General features: G+C 52.8%; 1 protein-coding gene across 1 annotated transcript; it reads left to right on the top strand.

Annotated features, from left to right (window-relative positions):
- Positions 1–1,193: 1,193 nt before the first annotated feature.
- Positions 1,194–21,149, top strand: DUOX2 (dual oxidase 2). Its single transcript, XM_056347581.1, has 33 exons — positions 1,194–1,283; positions 1,955–2,038; positions 3,596–3,760; positions 4,809–4,996; positions 6,233–6,434; positions 7,027–7,193; positions 7,283–7,343; positions 7,467–7,563; positions 7,734–7,821; positions 8,159–8,261; positions 8,602–8,765; positions 9,202–9,368; positions 9,533–9,651; positions 11,002–11,139; positions 11,439–11,552; positions 12,183–12,385; positions 12,581–12,766; positions 13,192–13,417; positions 14,067–14,160; positions 14,369–14,544; positions 14,813–14,882; positions 15,368–15,463; positions 16,349–16,527; positions 17,404–17,634; positions 17,866–17,965; positions 18,079–18,128; positions 18,257–18,384; positions 18,603–18,756; positions 18,890–19,122; positions 19,265–19,423; positions 19,584–19,739; positions 19,814–19,942; positions 20,367–21,149. Exons 1-33 carry the CDS (start codon positions 1,220–1,222, stop codon positions 20,487–20,489), a joined length of 4,614 nt encoding a protein of 1,537 aa, XP_056203556.1. The 5' UTR covers positions 1,194–1,219; the 3' UTR covers positions 20,490–21,149.
- Positions 21,150–21,183: the final 34 nt, after the last annotated feature.

The following is a 21,183-nucleotide window of genomic DNA, read 5'->3' as shown; positions in this document are numbered from 1 at the left end:
CAGTTTTATGAACACAATTAATGTGAGTGCAAATGACAATATTTAAATCTCAAACCTCTTCATTTGCCAGGTGAGTAGTTTATTTAGTGACTCGCATTGTACAATTTATGCGACTGGCAGTTATAAGTGAAAAATCCACACTACAATTCCCAGTAAATCAAAAATAAAACCTAAAGAGCTGCTGGCAGCATTTAAACCTTTCTGAAACCATAATTTCTTTAAGTTTTGATTACAACAATGAAAAAGATAAATTAAAAGCACCACTTTGGCTTGTGACAGAGTAATGTAGGAAAAGCTGAAACCTGTGCATTGCCAGATCTCTTAGCAACACAACTCCTCTAAAGTGATGCTAGTCTTTGCATACACACCTACAGTGCTGGAACAAGGGACAAGAAGACGTATTTAGTGGAAAATCCCATCTTGGAGTTAAATCCAGGTTTGGCATTCCTGTGCATGGGAAGCCAGCAGCAGCGTTGTAGCATATATGATTGGAAAACGTAGCCTCTGCTGTTCATGGCTGGGAGTCCCTCTCTTCACTCAGGTGTTGGCCAGGGTTTTAAAGGTTCTGGTCCCACTGATGAAATTTGCTCTTGATCCATGGACTTTGTGGGAAGTGAGCTGGTAAAGCATTATGAGAAAAGCTGGTGATGAGAGGGTGCCGTTGAGTTAGCCCAGAGATGGTCAAGAGGTCTTGATCTGCAGTACTAGCACAGTTTGGAATGCCTGACCACATGCTGAGGATGTTCCAGTCGTGTTCACAGTTGGATTTTGCTTGGATGGAACAATGCATGTGCAGAGAAATTGCCAGCTGAAATGAGTCCGTTTCTGTAACGGACAGTGTTTCTGTAACAGAGCTGGCACAGCTTAATGCCTTCCTGGCACGGATGATGAGTTGTGAGCCTACAGCTGGGGTACACCAAGGCAGGGCTACTGGTCCTGCTCCAGCAGAAAGGTCTTCTCAGGCCTGCTGACACCTCCTGACAGAGCTTTCCCAGGGTGACGGTGTCTCACGTGTCCCCTGCCACCTTCCCACAGCCCCAACTGGGAGATGCTGTTGGATGGATGGTGGCTGCAGAGGGGCTTTACCAGGAAGCTGAAACCACAAGAGGGAGCTGAGATTATGGTCTGTGTATGTTCCGAGCCCCTGAGAGCAGCTCAGCTCCAGCTTCCTCCTCCTCCTCTCCATTCACAGGTGGCTGCTTCTAAAGACCAGTGGCCGATGCAATCTGCAGAGATAATGTTGAGTTTGACCGTGGTTCTGCTGGTGACGTGGAACTTAGGGAGTAAGTACAGTTTCAGGGAAGAGGATCCAAGGGGAGATCCTGGATAGTTTCTAGCCCTTAGAGGAATTTCCATTAACTCATGGGACATCACATCAGAGACTCTTTCATGATAAGAAAGAAAATGAGCAAAATGCTGAACTTGCAGAGCCTGCAGGCTGGGAGACTCACCTACAGCTCTTTATGGAAGTACACAGCTTGTAACCAGGAACTGGGGCTTTTTGCTTGTGTTAGAATAAAAGCAATATAAATTAACACAAAGGAAACAAAATGCATGTTTCTTGGCAAAGGCTGATGCTGACAATGCATAGGGGAAAGCATAATAACTTCAGTGTCAAGGCCTTTGCTTGACTCACATGGACATTGTAGGGGTCAGAAGTAAGGAGAGACTTCTGATACAATAACAGAGAAAGAGGAAATTAAGATCCTTTGGGACTAGACTGATGAGGGTCAGAAATTAATTTGGGGACATCAGCATCACAAGCATGAATTTCTAATTTTAGACACTGCTTATGCATCAAAAGGAGTGCAAAGCTTGTCTAAAACACTGCTTGTACAGAAAGTTTCAGAAAGAATATGTGAAAATATCACAATACAAATACAATTCTGTAATGGAGATGATTGTTTCATGTGGGTTTTTATACTGCTCACCGAGTGGGTCTGGCCTCTTCCAGGAGCGCAGGAGAGCATCTCTTGGGAGGTCCAACGTTACGATGGCTGGTACAACAACCTGCTGCACCACAGCCGTGGCTCGGTGGGTGAGTGCCAGGCCTGGGGATGAGGATGGTGGGGTTGGGTGAGGTGGCACCTTGGCATCTGACTCACTTTATGACTGAGAGAGAAACCCTTTCTGACTTGAGCCTCAACCAGTCAGGTAAGCAGGCAGTGCCATCTCTTGTGGCCCTTAGAGGTGACTGTTTGCACTCAGGGTGGGTCCCTAGATGCACCTAAGAGTCCTGTTAGAGCAGTCTGGAGGGGCCCAGAAGGCCACCTTTGTTTCTCATGTCCTGGCCTTGCCACTTTTACCTGCCGCCTGGGCAATATCTGCAGGTCATGCTGGTGTTAGATCAGTCCCTGAGCAGAGCTGTGCCTCTATGGGGCTATTCAAAATATCCATGGCAGGGAGGGCCCAGCTACTCCCAGCAGGAGTTTCAGTGACAGTCAGGGATCCCGGAGCTGAGAAAAAGCATCTTCAGCCAGAATCAGCATGCAGTTCAAGCAGCATTCAACACAAGGCCAGAGACAGAAGAGTTCATGGTCCAGGCATGCTAGACCAACTCTTTTTCTGCACTGCACAGGGCAGATACTGTGCTGTTGGGCTGCTGTGCAGTATGGACTGGTCTGTACTGGGCCAGGCATGTGGGATTTCCCTGTGCCAGTTGTGAGCTGCTTTGTCATGCTTATAACCAGCCTGTGGGCCCACTATCAGGAGATGTCCCTGAGCCAGGGACCAGGGTGGATCAGGGAGGATCTTACCTAAAATATTAAAGGTTATGAATCCTCCTATTTCCTGCAGCCCAGATCGGTTGCCTACATGTGTCACAAGGCATGGTGGCAATTACAGCTTCCTCTGAGTCTGAATGGCTGACTCAACATGTGTGTCATCAGCCCTCTGGTTACACCAAGGCCTGTCAGAGAGATCCAGCAGGTCCCTGGCAGAGATGATCTCCCTCTTCCAGAGCAGATGGATCAGACCTTAACATTTGGAAACAAACCTATGGAAACTAAGCCAGTAGTTCAGGATTTCCTCCAGCTCTGAGGAGTTCCATCAAATGAAGCTCACCACATTGGTGAAGAGCCTTTTGAAACAAACTCTCTCATCAGTGAGAAATGACCTCCTGCCTGTGGGCTGTTCAGTTATGAGACAGGGAGTGGGTGCAAAGTTTCCCTCATCTTCTCCCTTGTCTCTCTGCCTCTCTGGCTGTTTCCTCTCCTGTTTCCTACGGTGCTGACAATCACCATGCTTGTGCAGGATTATATAGTCAATGTGGGCATCTTAACATCACCCCAGTTACCCACTGGAGCACACCACCCCAGACCTCTAGGAGGCAATGGGGATGCACATGGACCAGAGAAGGACACCTGAAAGGGAACATGCCCATGGAGGATCCCTGCTAGTTTTAAGAGTTCTGACCCCAGTGCTGCAAGAAGTTTTGGGTGTTGGTACTAAAACTTACATGCGCTTGGCCATTATAAGCATCAATGCCATCCTCTTGCTCTCTTCTGGGACCCTCGCACACACCAGCATACCCTGCTCTTGTTGCATCTCCTGTCAGGTGCCATCAGAACCATGCTGTGTTGCTTTTGTGCCGCAGGTGCTAGGCTGCTGCGTCTCCTGCCAGCCAATTACGCGGATGGTGTCTACCAGGCACTGCAGGAGCCCCATGTGCCCAACGCTCGCCAGCTCAGCAACACGGTGGCGCGGGGACCCTCCGGGCTGCCCTCCCGCAGGAACGTAACTGTGCTGGCTGTCTTCTTTGGTGAGAGCTGGGGCCTGGCAACAAGTGGAAAAAAAGTTGGTTTCTCGTACCCCAAGGCCATGTGTCAGAGTGCTCCTCACCCACTGCTCCATAGCAGACCCACGCCTGAAAGATAAAGCCTTGGGTATCACCAAAGTACTGTCCAGCCAAGACAGCTTGCATGAATTTTCGGTGACCTTTGGCTGTTGTTCCAAACGCTGATATTTATCGTTTGGGAACTTCCTCATTTGTTTTAGTGGTAGAGTTACACCGTTGCAAAATGCCTGACAGATGCAATAAGAGCCACACCATGAATGATTGCTGGGCAGAACTGCTGCAAGTTGGAGCAGTTTTTGCTGTTGCTCAGGAACTTGGCAGGGTCTTGGATCTCCAAGCCTGGGGACATCTGTCTGTGGGAAATACCCTCAGCTCATTGGGAAAACAGGCTGAACTTGTCAAAGCAGTGGAGACACCTAGCTCCCTGCACAGCTTAAGGTGCTACATCCCCATACACCCAAGCCAGGGTGCTGGGCCCCAGGATGGGCCACTGGAGGGGAAGACACTAGTGCAGTACCATTTAGCTTCTCCCTGGAGGTAGTTTTTCCCATCACACCAGAGCTCAAATGGGCCAACAGCAGCCACTGGGCTCAGCATCGGCAGCAACCCTTGGCCTTGAAGGCCCCAGGCAAGGAGGAGCTCAGGGAATAGTGGCTAAATGCAGAGCCTTGTGCCTGGTGAAGTGGTGCCAGCAGCTGGTGGTCTCCAAACATCCACTGGCTGAGTTTCTCCACCCTGGTTCCTGAATGACCCTACCCTACTCATGAGGTCTGGCTAGGGGCACCTGGAGCCTTGTTCCTGTGGGCTGGAGCTCAGCACATCTGGGCTCCAGCCCAAAGTGACTTTTTCAAAATCACGGAGAAAACCAGCAGCGAAGGCGGGAAGGAAACCAGTCTTGCTGCACAGGGTGGTCCACTCAGCCCATGTACAACTTGGTTGCCCACCATCACATCCTGCTCCAAGTGTTGGTGACAGTCTTCCCAGCTGCTGACCTTGCTTGGGTCTTTGCCAGGTTTTCACGTGCTCTTGGACATCCTGGGTACAGAGAAACCTGGCTGCCCTGCTGAGTTCCTGAACATCCACATCCCATCTGGAGACCTCATCTTCGACCCTGCAGGCACTGGAGACGTGGTCCTGCCTTTCCAGCGCATCCACTGGGCAACAGAGACAGGGCAGAGCCCCAACAACCCTCGGGAACAGGTAGGTAGTGTTTCCTTTGCTCTTGCCTTTTGGCTAAATTCCTTGGTACCCAGCAATGGGGTCTGTAGCAGCCAAAATAATGTTTGCAAAAATTAAAGAGAGCACCACTGGTTCCTTAAAAACATACATCTCTCAAATGTCTGAGCCAATTGCAAATGAAACCAAAGCACAGCTCCAAGGTACTGGTTCACACAGAGCATCATTTGTGGTTGCACATGGTCGGTACTTTTCCTGGCCAAAGGAAATGCAATTACTCTAAATCTGCCTGTGCCATCTATTTTAATGCAAATTTTAGTATCTTGCATGGTTTGTGGCAGGTGGAAGAGGAAAGGGTAAAGCAGGAGCAATTAGTAGTTTTCCTTGGCTGCCAAAGTTGTTACCACTTCAGTCAAAATGAGCAAAGGTAGGGCTGCCTGTGTCTGGTGAAACAAGTGATAACTGCAGCCTTTTTAGTGCAAGTGTAATGAACTTCCATAACCAATTTGTACACCTGTGCTGCTCTAGAAGGCCAGTAGTTACGGCATATTTTTTAAGGCACCAACTCTTACCCTTAATAATGTATGAAAAAACTGAGCCGGTACTGTCATAAAGTTGTAAAGCTTCTCTGAATTTAAGTCACTTTGGAAAAAATCCAGATTTCCCCCAGTTTCTCTGTACTTTGCTGTTGAGGTTGAATGTGTTCCCAAGCCCATGTGCTTTTTCTTTTGTGCTGGAAAGTTTCCCAGTCACAATCACCAAAGCAAAATAGGCCCTGAACCTTTCACATGACAAACCATGATGAGACCAGATTAGCAAGTCATGTTTTTAGCAGTATTTCAAACCTTAGAAAAATGAAAAATCCAGGGTGTTTTCATGAAAACATTTGGCAGGGGAGATATTCGACATGCTGCCAGGGCAGTGGGACTCCCTGCTGTGAGGGCAGGGCTACCAGAGCCTTATGTAGGGATTCACAGATGTCTGCTGCTGGTCATGGTTGAAAATAAATGGGAAAAAGCCCCAAAATGTACTTCTGAAAAACCTGTGCCTGGTCTTTTGCTGTATCTGGTGCTAATTCTTGCAGTTTGCATAAAGGTTGTTGGTGTATATATTTGCATCCTGACAGTTCTTGTTAAAACAGAGGATGGGTGGCTGCTTTGCAGGACCAAAAGGGACAGGTTGGGGCTTTTCAGGCACTTTTTGCAGATTTTCACTGAGACCCCAGTGCCTGTTAATGCCCATTCCCTGTGCCTGCCCTAGATCAACGAGGTGACGGGCTGGCTGGACGGAAGCTCCATCTATGGCCCCTCACAGTCCTGGAGTGATGTCCTGAGGAACTTCTCAGGGGGAAAGCTGGCATCGGGGCCCAGCGGGCGCCTCCCAAGGGAGACAGACGGGAGGGTTCCCATGTGGAAGGCGCTGGATCCATCCACAGGACAGGGTGGCTCCCAGGGAATCTACGGTAATTGTGGCATCCTCTTTGGGTTTTCACTTGCTTGGCTCCACCTCTGACCATGAGTAGGAGGAGCAGGTGGTCCCTGAAGCTGAGCCCAGAGGGGATCCCAGGAAAGGGTATGGGTGTGCGGTGAGCCAGGACACGCAGGTCAGCAGTTCCATGGGAGAGCAGGCAGTTTCCCAGCCCAAGGGACAGGAAGACAGGTGCCCCAGTGAAGGCTTCACAGCAAAGACATGCCATGAACGTAAGGTGCCACAACCCCAGGAGGCAACAGGTCATTTCCCAGCCAACACAGAGAGACCTGTGGGTGCTGATCCCTCTGATCCAAGGCGAACTCCTCTGGGGAAGGGGGCTGCCACCAATAAAAACCTGCTCAGCTTGCTTTGAATTCCTCACCTGCCTGACCTTTTGTCCATGCTGGGGGCCTGGTGCTGCTTCTTGCATGCTCAGGCTGCTTCTGTCCCTGGAGAGGAGGGAGGGGTGAGGGGATGAGGGGATGCTGGGCTGCAGCCACAGGTCTGGGGTTGCTCCTCCAGCCATGGGCAAACCTAGACCCAGTGGCAGCATCCCCCACTGATGGTCCCAGTGGCTCTTGCAGACCTGGGAAGCGCCTGGGGGAATGAGAACCTCTTCCTGCAGGCTGAGAGCATCACCTGGTTTCGGTACCACAACCACCTGGCCACAGTGCTGGCCCAGACACACCCCACCTGGTCCGATGAGGACCTCTTCCAGCACACTCGCAAGTGGGTCATCGCCAATTTTCAGGTGAGGGATGGACATCCCCCCCGCAGCTCTGCTGGGACCCTTGACATCCTCCCCAACACTGGCCCTGACCCAGGTCCCCTGTGCCCTAGAGCATCGTGCTGTATGAATGGCTGCCAACCCTGCTGGGGAGAGACGTCCCAGAGTACAAAGGTGAGGGGCATGGTGGGCAGTGCTGTGTGGGGAGACCAGGGGAGCTGGGGGATGAGGCAGGAGAGGGAGCTTGGCCCCCTTTCCCTCCAGCCTGGCTGCTGGACCGTGGCTGCTGCCCCACAGGTTACCAGCAGCACCTGGACCCCAGCCTCTCACCAGAGTTTTTGGCGGCTTCAGGGCAATTCCTGGCCACCATGGTGCCACCAGGCATTTACAAGAGGTAGGAGCAAGCTGGTGGGGCTGTGGGAGAGCGGTGTCTGTGCCAGAGAAGGGGATGCCCAAGAGGAGGTGGTGGCTGAGCATGGGCCCAGTCCCTTCCCCACATCCTGCCCCTCGCGGGGACAGTTGAGACCCGGGAGCTGTGGGTCCAGCCCTTCTCTTCTGTTCCAGACACCCCAGGTGCCAGTTCCAGGAAGTGCCTGGCCCTGGTGGCCCGTTCCCAGCAGTGCGGCTCTGCAACAGCTACTGGAGCAGAGAGGTACGGGTAAGGGGGCATGGGGGTCCTGAGGACATGTCAGACTGGCCGGGGGGGCTTCATTCCTTGCTTTATGTTATGGAAGACACCACAGGGATCTGAAAGGGAAATTGGGTGGGGAGCGTGACAGCTAACCAAGGGAGTGTGAGCTCTTCCCCATCCAGACATCCCCAGATACCACCTTCATCTGCGGCAGGCTCAGACCTCAGGGTTGAGCTGATGTGGAGAAAATGAGCTGGGAAGAAGTCCCTGGGTCTGCACCCCTATGGTCACCAGTTCAGGGGTGTGGGGCTGCCCCATGTTCTCAGTCCTGTGAGGAATCATCTGCTCTTCCCCTCAGAGCACCAGGCTGCAGCAGGCAGACGATGTGGACAACCTCCTGCTGGGGATGAGCTCACAGATTGCAGAGCAGGAGGACAATGTTGTGGTGGAAGATCTCCAAGGTCTGCACTCCCCCGTACTGCAGCTGGCACATCAGTGGGGGGGACCCTCTCTCCCAGGGCTGTGCAGGGGCTGAGGTGGGGAGACAGGTCCCATGGCCACTGCCATCAGCACCCAACCACATGCTCAGACCAGCTTCAGCCTTGTTAATGGAGGTGCAGAGAAGCTGCAGGACATAAGCATGTCCATGGGACTGTCCTGACAAGAACATGAACGTGGAGATGATCTCCATGTTCAGCATGGCCCATGGCAGAGGAATGAGGCCAGCCCAGCAGCTATGGCAGTTGGTGTTGCTCCTCCAGCTCTGCCTTGCCATCACCATGGCTTCAAATCCACCCACAGATTACTGGTATGGGCCCCTGAAGTACTCCCGCACTGACTACGTGGCCAGCTGGTTTCAGCGTGGGCGAGATCTTGGCCTGCCCACCTATAACCAAGCCCGGGAGCGATTTGGGTTGGAGCCTCTCCAGAGCTGGTCAGACCTTGCCCCACACCTGGAGCAACAGGTAACAGGAACTGGTCTGGGCACGGAGAGAGTGTGGGTCAAAGGATGTTGGGGCAGTCCAGGCAGTAACTGGCTTCTCCAGCAATGTAGGAAGTGGGGCATCCGTGTGCTAACTTATTTTCATGCCTGCAGGGCTATTGCATTGGTGTAACTGTGCAGTTACACGGCACGACTATATATATCCTGCCCTGGTGCTAAGCTCCCACGCAGCTGGATGCTCTGCTCCTCCTGGAGCCGAGATGCGCTGGGACTGATGCTTAGTTGCTCAAGTCCAAGTTGTGAGCTCAAGGGTGTGTGGGGCTGAGCATCTTCACAGCCCATGGACATGTGATGCCTGAGAAACGCATGTTCCTCACTCCTTCTGAGACTTGCCAAGACTTTCTGATGCCCTGGCAGAATTCCTTCTGCTCACATGTGCCGTGTGGGTTTCTGGCCAGGTGCTGGAGAAGGTCGCTGTGCTGTATGCCAACAATACAGCTGGGCTGGAGCTGCTCCCCGGAGGCATGCTGGAGGCTGACAGCTCCCTCTTCAGTGCCATCATCCTGGACCAGTTTGTGCGCCTGCGTGATGGTGACAGGTTTTGGTTTGAAAACACCAAGAATGGGTAAATGCCTCTTCCCCATCTGGCAGGCTGCCCACTGCTCTGCAAGCCCCCGTAACACATCCTCCAGCTTCCTCAGTTCCTAAAACAGTGCCAGGAGTGAAACCCTCCTGCTGCTGCCCGGTGACACCCAGGGCCACCATCTGGCCCCGTATCTTTTTCCCCAGGCTGTTCACAGCAGAAGAAATTGGAAAGATTCGTAACACCACCTTCCACGACATCCTGGCTGCCGTCACCCACGCAGACCCCACAGACCTCCAGCCCCACGTGTTTGTCTGGAGAGAGGGTGAGTGCTGCGTGTAAAGGCAGGGCACCGGGAGCAAACAGCACTGGCAAGTTAGGGAGGAAAGCAGACCCATCTTGGTGACACAGATGGTGACTCAGTGACACAGGGAAAGCACTGGGCTGGCAGTTCCTCCAGCCTGACACCTGCTATGCCCCTAAGCCAGCGAAATGTGTGCAAGATACAAGGGTTGCTTATAGGTGAGGCAGGCAGCACTGACATTGAAAGTGGGCTGAAGTCCAGGCAGGTGAATTGCATGAGGCCTGGAAGGATGTCTGGGTACAAAAATACAACTGATGCCCTTGAAAGTCATGCTAGGGTTAGAACTCAGCCTCTGCCTACCCCACACTGTCACGCTCCTCACTGACGTGTCCTCTAGCTCCTTCTCTATACAAGCACACACAGGTTGCAGGTTAAACTGATGAGTGACCTGAAACATCATGGAGTTTGCAGATGAGTTAAGCTTTGTGTACCATAACTGTGTATCATTCCCTACTTTTGCCTTTAATTGCACTAACCCCTACATATGCCCTGGGTGTTGTACTGCAACACCCCCCCATACCCACCCCCTCGCCTGGCTGCTCCATTGACTGGGCTGTTGGTTAACCAGCCCTGTTGGAAGAGCTGGCCAGGTGTTCCTGCAGATGTGGTTGCAACAGCAGTACGACCTGCATCAGCTGGCTTTCAGCTTGGGGAGAACCTGGAGCTTGCACTCCAGCACATGTTGGGTTCACAGGAGACTAGGAGCAGCCTAGTCCTGTGCCTGCTGTGCATCCCTCACCCTGGTGCCCTCCTGCACCATCCTTAAAATGAGCTTTCCTCTCCCTCCTGCTGCCATGCTTAGGGTGAGGTGAGGCCAGACACAGCAGTATGCCTTTTCTTCTTGGGATCTTGCCACACCCTTCCCACTTACTGAAAGCATTTTATTTGGTGCACATTTGAACCCTTGCAAGGAGTTTTCATTCCCTTGGCTTATGTTCCATGCAATTGTACCAGGAGGACTCCCTGGGTTTGCAGCACCCAGATGAGCAGAGGCTCTGAGCCCCAGTTTGCCATGGCCCAGGGTGCTTCTTGCTCAGCCCATCCCATCAGGTGAGATGATGGAACTGAACTCCCAGAGTACTCAAGTCCAGTTCTGCACTTGCTTTGTTCTGGCAGGCAAAGGTTCAACCTGGAAAAAAACAATTGTTCCCTAAGATATGGAGTTTAACTCAAGCACCCCAGTTTTGCAGTGCTCCCTGGGTCACTTGGCAACAAACCTCACCATCATCTTAATGCAGAGGTTCCTGGGGACGATGGAGGTGAGATGGGTAAAAGGTCCATGACACTCACAGCCTGTCTCCCCACATGCAGGGGACCCGTGCCCCCAGCCCCAGCAGCTGACGGCTCAACACCTGGCCAACTGCACGCCCTTGATGGTGCTGGACTACTTCGAAGGCAGTGGCACAGGCTTCGGGATCATCATTGTTGTCCTCTGCTGTCTGCCTTTAGGTTTGCCACTCCGTTTCTTTACCCATCTCCTTTTCTACTGGAGAAAGGGGCTAAGTGCCTATGGACCAAGCACGTCCCAGCAGGTGCTGCTGAGTCCTGGTCACTCCATGGTCCTTGAGATGGCAGGGTCCTTGGGCACCAGGAGGGAGCAGGGCTTTCATGGAGCATCTCCGCATTAAATAAATCCACACAGCATTGAACCAGGGGTGATGTGGAAGAAATAAATCATGCAGGTGATGCTGCCAAAGTGGAAAGGAGCTTTATGATATCTCATTCCTCCTTCTCCCCTGTGTCCACAGTGACTCTGTTTGTTGCCTGGATCGTTGCTGTTTTCCGCAAGAGAGATTTCAAGAAGCTGCAGAAGGAGCAGGGCCCCAGTGTGCGGAGGGAAGTGACCAGCGAGGCGATATGCGGTGAGGTGGCACTGTCAATCCTATGATGGCATCTGGTGATGCTGCTGAAGTCAGGGCACATCCCAAGGCAGGCTGGGCTTGGAGCTTATATCCAGACTGGATATAAGGAGAAACTGTTTCCCCAGGAGGATAGCCAAGCAGTGGAGCAGGTAGCCCAAAGTGGTGGTGCAATCTCCGTCATATCTAAGACCTGACCAGATAAAGCCTTGAGCAGACTGGCCTGACCCTGTAGCTGGTCCTATTTTGGGCAGGAGGTTGGGCGAGAGACCCTTCCAACCGAAGTCCTTTCCAACCTGAGTCATCCTATGACCCTTTAATTCCAGCCCTCTCCAGATCACACCTTACCTGAAGGAAACCTATGCAGAGCAGCTGTACTGGTAGCTCCAGGATAGGGACTGTATCTCCTTGCTCTGGACAATGGAAAAATCCTGCCTCCCTGCTCCATGGTCTGTACTCCTTCTGTGCCCATGCACTTGAGCTCTGCAATTGGGAGAGCATAATTTTGCTTTCAGCATGTGTGTCTGGTCATGAAATCACTCCCAAACTGCATCTTGGTGAAGGAGGTGCTGGGATGAATAGGAGGAGCCCAGGTGTGCATTTCCAGCTGAGTCCTGTGCTCTCTCCCATCAGCCATGGAGTGGCACGGTCCCAGGACAGACAGCTCTCCTGTCTACGTCCAGCTCCAAACTGATGAAGTGCTCAAAGTGCTGGATGGGAGAGGGTCTGTGCTCCGGAGCATCAGCCTGAAAGCCCATCAAAGGGTGGAGGTGATCCTCTCCAGCAACAAAGCGAACAGAGCTCTCCTCCTGAAGAGACCCAAGGAGTATGACCTGGTGAGTACTATGATGCCTGAGGTATGATACCTTCCCCTGGACTGTCCACAGTCCTCTCCTGCTGCTCATGCACAACTCCTGAGAACCACCAGGTCCAGCTCATACCATGGAGTGACCACTGTGGTGAAAAGCGTCAGCACTCACATCCCAGCTGAGCCTCTGCTGCTCGCAGCCACTCCATGGTGTCTTCTGCAGGTGCTGCTTTTCAGCGAGGAGGCAGAGAGGAGAAACTTCATTGGGAAGCTACGAGGCCACTTGGAGGAGAGCAGCCTTCGTCTGCATGTGTCTGAGATGAAGGAGCAGAACCTGATGAAACGGGCAGTCACTCAGGAGCAGAGAAAACAAATGCTGGAGACTTTCTTCAGGCACCTGTTTGCTCAGGTCAGTAGAAGTGTGGCAGGCTCTGATGCATGGGGGAAGGTGTTTCTGTATTGATTAAGCCATGAACGTTGCTGATGTCGCTCACTGTAAGAGCTGGTAAGCTATGCACAAGGAATCTGCCAATACTTTAGGACCAAGAGACATTTTCCCTTGGAGAAGACAAAGGGAGTTCTGTTGTGGTGATGTAAGTGTCTAAAGTTACAAAGAGAGTTGTGGATGATGTAACTGAGGTCTCCATGATGGTCACTGGCATTTAGTACGACAGTCACATTGTGTAGGAGACACACGGGACTTTCCTATGGTATCTCCCATGAGTTTTGTGCCAGGAAAGCCACTGGTCCTTGTGCAACAGGTCAGGCAAGTGAACACCAGCCTTCTGCTCTGCCAGCACTCATGGCATTTCTTTTGTGGGTTACAACCGGCAGGTGCTGGAAATCGACAGGTCCGATGCTGGAGAACTCAACTTTGAATCTTCACAGAAGGCAAAGGAGTCTCTAGTGTGTGAGCTGAGCAGGGCAGAGTTTGCCGAGGCCCTGGGACTCAAAGCCCACTCCATGTTTGTGGACTCTATGTTCTCCCTGGCTGACAAAGATGGCAACGGCTACATCTCCTTCCGGGAATTCCTGGACATCTTGGTGGTCTTCATGAAAGGTGGGAGCTGGAGCTGGTTAATGTTTTCATCTGTTGCCCTCAGTGCTGTTTCTAGGCTCTGCCAATGCCACCAGCAGAGTGATGCATCCAGCAGGTCAATCCGTAGACACTCCTACAGATTAAAATTCCCTTCACTTAGGACAGCTTCAGCTTGAGTTATGGGGCAGTGGCAATGCAATTATGTCTTCTGAAAGACTTTTCATGAAGGGAGCTATCTTTCACCACCATAGACAACTCTGCCCTCTCTCCTGGGTGGACCATGCATCCTGTCCTTGAGAGACGATAGTAACTGATCTTCCCTAAATGACAACTGGAATAATGAATTCATAGATGGAGGTGATGAATGCCAGATTCAATCAAAGCAGCGCCCAGAAAAATCATTGCTGTGCAAAAGCACGTTTTCAGTTTGCAAAATAATGTACAAGAAAGAATGTGTATCTACCTGATTTTTTACCTTGCACTTGAGAAAGTCAAGTGCGAGAAAGGGCGGCACGCTATTCACGTTCAGTCACTAGTCAAGCTATGATCAGCAGTGTGCTTTCAGTGTTGACGTTTGCTGCTGCAGGTCCATACTCTAGAGACAATGCTTGAGAGCACATTTGTTGATGAAAATAGGATCTAGTTCTTACTTACTTGTTCTTACCACTAGGGTCCCCAGAGGAGAAGTCCAAGGTGATGTTCAGGATGTATGACATTGATGAGAATGGGTTCCTCTCCAAGGAGGAGTTTCTGAGGATGCTCAGGTACTTCTCTTCATCTTTCAAGATGTTTTTGCAATGTCTGTAAACACAGATGTCTTCAAAAGCAGGTCCATTTCTGTGCTTCACTCACTGAGTGTGCCACACGAGAGCCCATGGGCTCCCGCAAAACTGGTCTGGGGCTCTGCCTTCTGTTGTTTGAAGGACTCAAGCTGTGGCCCTCTGAAGTTCCCATCTCTCCTCATTGCTACAGGTCCTTCATTGAGATCTCCAACAACTGCCTGTCAAGAGACCAGGCAGAGCAGGTGACAGAGTCCATGTTTCGGGCCTCAGGGTTTCAGGACAGGGATGAGCTGACATGGGAGGATTTCCACTACATGCTGCGGGACCATGACAGCGAGCTTCGTCTCACCCAGCTCTGCGTCAAAGGTCAGTGGGCAGGAGCAGTGGGTGACCCCAGACCCTGCAGGGCTGTAGGTGATGGGCAGCACCCAGTACATAGCTCCCAAATCTTGTCCCATCAATCTCTCCAACCCAACTGCAGTATTGGGGCATCAGCTGTTGCTCCATGTGTGACACTTTTGGGTCAGCTCAGAGCCTCTCCCCACCACACCCCTGCCCAGGGGCGATGCCTAAACCTTGTCCACCACATCTCACAGATCCTTGAACGGCTGTTTGTCCTTTTGGCTTTTCAAAGGTGTCCCTGAGGTGCTCAAGCAAAACCTTTACAGCCGCGTCTCCTTCATAAAAAAGAAAGAGCCAAAAGGGTAAGCTCTCCTCCTGAGCCTTGCTGCTGCTATTTCTTCTTCTCTTTCTGCCCTGATGCACATCCATCCTTCACCTCAGCTCCTCCAACAAATGCCCTCACTGTCTGTTTGCACACCTAGCACTGGAGAAGGGGGATGACAGTGCTGGGACATGGCCGTGAGCAAGCCCAATGCTTTGGTGGGGCTGCTGCCCTCCTCCCCTGTCACCCAGGCAGGCAGAGAGGAGATATTGCCTTCTTCAGAGCCCCCATTGCATCCGTATGTGGGGATGTGGGCATCCTACCTTGCTTTTCAAAGAAGTGGGTTAACCTGGAGTGAATCCAGCCCATGTACCATGCAGTTAAAGCTAACACGGGCAGGCCTGCAGAAAGAACTAAATGTCTTCTCAGCTGAGCCTGACATGGAAAGTAGAGAACTGGGGGAAATTTTGCCAAGCCCTTCCTGCAAATACAGCTTTGGGCTAGAGATAGCTCTATTTCCAACAGAACCATCTCAGAGGAGGAGAAAGACCCAAACCTGGACACCATGAGCCACTTCATAGAGCAAGAAGGACGAGAACTGAGGAAGAGGCCAGGCAGAAAGTAAGTATACTGTCTCCTCGCCAGGTGCGCTTCTCAGGTTTGGGTTCAGCCATTTGCTGTTTCTCATGTTTCTGTGTCACACGCCCTCCGGTCAAAGGGCACTGCTGCAAGGAACCAGCACCCCAGTGACGGTGGTGCAACGCAGGGAAGGGATGCGAGACCATCCCTGCAGGAGGTGCCCCAGTCCAGGCAGGCACATCACAGCCTCTCGCTGGCCAAGGAGCTACGGGAACAGCCCTGTCTCAGTAGGGATGGTGCCACAGCTGGATCTGGGTGATGTGCCTCTATGAAAAAAACATAACAAAAAAAGTAAATGAAGTGGCCAACTCCAGAGCCTGCAATAGTGTTTAGAGTGGTGTGCCTTGCCTGCAAAGAGAGGCTTTGCCCGGCAGGTCCTGCCTGCACTCCTCTGCCCCTTGGGATGCTGCTGGTTCACCTGTAGGCTCCCTGCGAGAGCTACAGGAGAGACTCTGGTCCTCAATGCTGCGGCAGCAGCAAATACTTCTACAAAGAAGCAGTTATGTGGTTGTTACACATGACCAGGATATCCTGATTTGCCATAATAGCTCCGACAAACTTCCCCTACCTTGGGATCAGTTTGGAGGGCTGAACATTACTATGAAAATTATCTTTCACAGTTCTTATCTACAGTTTAGTTTAAGAGTCACTATGTGTACGTTTGTTGCCAGCTTTCAAAGGTGTATAGACTGGGATGACCTGAGATCAGCCGCTGACACTGTGCTCTTCAGGTCGCTGCCCCCACTGGTGTGCAGAGGCAGTCACAGTGCTATACAGGGAGGAAGACCCAAACCTGGGCTGTGTGTCCCTGAGCCATACCTTGCCAGCTAAGCCTCAAAATGACACCAGCCCCCTTATATTTTCCAGGGTGAATCAGTACCGGCTGCATTTGTACACTGAAGCACAACGGAAGAAGTACAAGCGGAACAAAGTTCAGCAGAAGATCCAGGAGTTCAAGCGCTTCGTTGAGAATTACCGGCGCCATGTTGTCTGTGTGGTCCTCTTCTCCGCCATCACTGCTGGTGTGTTCGTGGAGAGAGCCTACTGTGAGTGCCCATCCAGCTTGGCTGCCCCAGATGTGGAGGGGTGTGTGGGCTTGGCTCCTCAAAGCTAGTGGTTGCATGGACTATGCTGGGGTGTGAAAGGTCCCGGCACAGCTTTAGGCAATAGTGTTGGTCCTCCCCTGGAATAACCAAAAGTTATTCTGGGGTTGTAGGGGACCTCTGGAGGGGTCTGGTCCAACACCCTGCTCAGAGCAAGGTCAATTTCAAAGCTGAATCAAGGCTGCTGGAGCCTTTGTCTTAAGAAGCTTTGAGGAGCTCCAAGGTCAGAGATCCCACCACCTCATTGGGGCTTAACTAGTTTTTGACCATCCTCCCCGTGAAGAGTTTTTATTTTACATCAAACCTTAATTTCCTTCAGTGAAATGTATGCTGTCGCCTTTTGGCCTTTCGCTGTACATCACTGAGTTTGGCACTCTTCCCCTCCCTAACACCCATTAAGTTGTTGCAGACAGCTACAAGGTATTCCCTGACCCATCTCCTCCAGCCTGAACAAGCCCATTTCCCTCAGTCTTTCCCCTACGTGACATTCTCCAGCTCCCACCCACCCTGGTGGCCTCCACTAGACTCATTTCAGTTTGTTGACACCTCTCATATTGGGATGCTCAACTGAGGACACAACACCAAGGTGCAGTTACAGTGCCCAGCAGAGGACAATCCTCTCCCTTGACTTCTGAGGAGACTGTCACCCAGCAGCTCTGGGGGGTCTGACACAAAGAATCGTGCCCCTGTCCCCACACAGCCCAGTCCTTCGTGACCTTTTCTTGGTGAAGCCACACAGCTGGCTGTCCCCTTGTTGCAGGAAGGGTCACGGTCCTCAGTGCCAGGCATACTGACACCCCCTCTGTTCACTCTCCCTAGACTACACCTTTGCATCCCCCAGCACTGGAATTACTCAGACCACCTTCGTGGGGATCATCATCTCTCGGGGATCAGCTGCCTGCATCTCCTTCATGTACTCCTACATCCTGCTTACCATGTGCCGCAACCTCATCACTGTCCTGCGGGAGACCTTCCTCAATCACTACATCCCCTTTGATGCTGCCGTAGACTTCCACCGCTGGATTGCTATGGCAGCCCTGATTTTCTCAGGTAGGTGGGCTGCTGGGACATGTGCTGCCCATGAACCACAGCTAAAGCAGGAGGACCAGCTCATCATGGCACAGCAGGACCAGGCAGAAGCTTGAAGGCCTGTAAGGAGCCTGCAGAGACAGACACTTTGCACCAGAGAAGAGCAGGTCCCTGGGCACATCAGCAGGGTCTGCTGCATCTCCATCCACAGCAGCAGTGATGCTTCTCTCTCCTGGGTTCTGTCTCTTACAGTGCTCCACACTGCAGGCCACATAGTGAATGTCTACATCTTCTCAGTCATGCCGCTCAGCGTGTTGTCCTGTCTCTTCTCCAGTGTCTTTACAGATGATGGGTAGGTGAAATTTAAAGCACAGTCCAGAGTGTCCTGGGCGGGGACAGGAATGAAAGTGGAAACCAGGGGTTTGCTCTGACCACTCTGTGGTGCTGTCTCTTGTCCCTCTCCAGGTCACAGCTCCCACAGAAGTATTACTGGTGGTTCTTCCAGACTATTCCAGGTGAGACCACCTAGCAGGCACACCTGCATGCCTGTGCTCAGGATGGGCAGCCCTCTGCCCACCCCAGGTGGAGCCCCTGGGGGCTGCCCTGATCCCCCCTGGGACCTCCCCAACCCCTCCTCTCGCAGGCATGACAGGAGTGCTGCTGCTTGTGATCCTGGCCGTGATGTACGTGTTTGCCACCCACCACTTCCGACGCGTCAGCTTCCAGGGCTTCTGGATCACCCACCACCTCTATGTGCTGCTCTACATCCTGGTAAAGCCTTTAGGCTGGGAGGAAAGGGTGGGTGGTGCTGATGCACTGCAAGCCTGTGGGTCAGTCCAGCTGATGAGATGAAATAGTTGGGGAGATCCCAAGGAGCTGGTGGGCCCAGTCCCAGCTCCCCACTGCTGCTGAGCTGCCACCAAATCAACCATGGGACAATGGCTTGCTGTGCTGAGCACCATCCTGATGGGGGGCTCCTGCCTGCCCAGGTCATCATCCACGGCAGCTACGCACTGATCCAGCAGCCCCGCTTCCACATCTACTTCATCATCCCAGCTCTCATCTACAGTGCAGACAAGCTGCTCAGTCTGAGCAGGAAGAAGGTGGAGATCAGCGTGGTGAAAGCTGAGCTCCTGCCCTCAGGTACCACAACAAACATCCCCGGCCATATGGCATGAGCTCAGCCCAGGCTCTTCAAGAGCGTCGAGGGGCTGCAGTGATGGAGGAACCTACACTACCCAATGTGTCCAGCTCAGCGAACCCCCCTCCCCGCCAGGTGTCACCCACCTCCAGTTCCAGCGGCCACAGGACTTTGACTACAAGTCTGGGCAGTGGGTGCGCATTGCCTGCATGGCCCTGGGCACCACCGAGTACCACCCCTTCACCCTGACCTCAGCGCCGCATGAGGACACGCTGAGCCTGCACATCCGGGCTGTGGGGCCCTGGACCACCCGCCTGCGGGAGATCTACTCCCCAGAGAGCCTGGCCCTCATCGGCAAGCTGCCCAAGGTGAGTCCCATGCTGCTTCTCCAGGGACAGGGACATCCGAGCCCAAGAGCATCTCAGCAATGGGTTCTCAAGCCTTGAATGTGGCAAATATGTGGGCAAGCAGAGGCAGGAGATGTTCTGCTGATGGCTGGCTCCTTTCCAGCTGTATCTGGACGGGCCCTTTGGGGAGGGCCACCAGGAGTGGAACAAGTTCAAGGTGTCTGTGCTAGTGGGAGGAGGCATTGGGGTGACGCCCTTCGCATCCATCCTCAAGGACCTGGTCTTCAAGTCATCCATAAACTCCAAGCTGCTGTGTAAGAAGGTAAGAGGAAGCATCTGAAAGACAAGAGTCCTTCTGAGATGCCTCCTACTGCTGCTGGCCACTTTGGGGTAAAATCCTCCATGATCTGTCTGGGAAGGAGCCCCATGGACATGCATAAGGGTGCTGGCCCCACTCTGAGCCTCATCCCCATGTGCCACAGATCTACTTCATTTGGGTGACACGCACACAGCGGCAGTTTGAATGGCTGGCGGATATCATCCATGAGGTGGAGGAGACAGACAGGAACAACTTGGTTTCTGTACATATCTACATCACACAGCTGGCTGAGAAGTTTGATCTGCGCACCACCATGCTGGTGAGCCTGGCTACCCACCAAGGAGGCTGTCATGCCATGCTGGGCCATCTGACGTGCCGCAATCTCTCTTCCAGTACATCTGCGAGCGGCACTTTCAGAAGGTGCTGAACAAGAGCCTGTTCACAGGGCTGCGCTCTATCACCCATTTTGGGCGCCCTCCCTTCGCACCCTTCTTCAGCTCGCTGCAGGAGGTGCACCCTGAGGTCAGTGCCTGGCTGGGGACAGGCGGAGGGGCACCCACTGACCAGTGCAGAGGACTGGTCCCAGCCTGTCCCTGAGGCCCTTGAGAACTTGGGGCATGAACCCCACTTTCCCTCCGCAGTCAGGATGAGCTGCAAGAGTCAGCAATGACCCGTACCAGCCAAACACACCCTGCTAGGATGAGACCTTGTCTGCAACAGCTGCCCAGAGCTGGCAGAGACCCTGGGGAATCCCATCTTTCTTCCTTGGCCCCAGCAGCTCCACGGGGAGGTGACAACCTTCCCCAAAAGCCTTCTCAGGCTGGAACAGACTGCTTGGCCAGCGTCCGTGCTCAAAGCTGCCAGAGGACAAAGGGCCAAGGGGGGCTGGGCTGGGGGGAGAGCTGGTGCTGCTGGGTTTGACCCCTGTGCCTCCTTCCTTCCCCAGGTGCAGAAGATTGGGGTGTTCAGCTGTGGCCCACCTGGGATGACAAAGAGTGTGGAAAAGGCTTGTCAGCAGCTGAACAAGAAGGACCAGACCTACTTTGCACATCACTATGAGAACTTCTGACCCTACCCCATGCCATTTCACCCTTGGGCTGCAGTCTTCATTGTTCAATCCCAGCACCTGTGCAGCAGTGCTTGGGATGGTCAGGGTCTTGGGCTCCCACTACCACCATCCCCAGGAGAAAGCCATCCATGGCCAAGAGCATGGACACTGAGACCTGCAGAGCTTAGATCAGCACAGGGTGTGCTGGTGAAGTGTTGCTATCCCAGCATCTCCACACACTGAGCCTAGGGCATCCTGCTACCATCCACACAGTCCTGCAGCCCCATGCCCAGGGTCGGGCTGGCGTGACCCCATCCAGAAAACCCAGTGTTCAAGTTAACCCTGTCTCTACCACCTTAATCCCGCAAGACAAAGCTTGTGCTCTGCCAGCTGGCTTGGGGAATCTCTCTGAACAGCCTTGGGGAACAGCCTGGTGCCTGCACCACCTCAATGCATGGCACTTTGCCCCAAGATCCAGGTGGCATACACATGAAGTGAGAAGCCAGAGAGCTCCCCACCATCTCCCTTCCTGAAACAGACTCTGCTTTCCTACCCCACTTACTTGTGCCTGCTTGTCAGCACTCTGAGCCTGCCCTGGGTTTGCATAGGGCCTTAGCTGTGTTTGGGCTGCCACTCTTGCAGGCTGTGATTGAACTTACTTAAATAAAGCTGATTGAAGTTTTAAAACGCTTTCTTGCCTCCTGTAGCAGGGGTC

The sequence above is a fragment of the Falco biarmicus genome, chromosome 7 (genome assembly GCF_023638135.1).
Source record: "Falco biarmicus isolate bFalBia1 chromosome 7, bFalBia1.pri, whole genome shotgun sequence".
Lineage (NCBI taxonomy): Eukaryota > Metazoa > Chordata > Aves > Falconiformes > Falconidae > Falco > Falco biarmicus.
The sequence above is the reverse complement of the archived record's forward strand: the minus strand, read 5'-3'. Positions and strand labels throughout refer to the sequence as shown.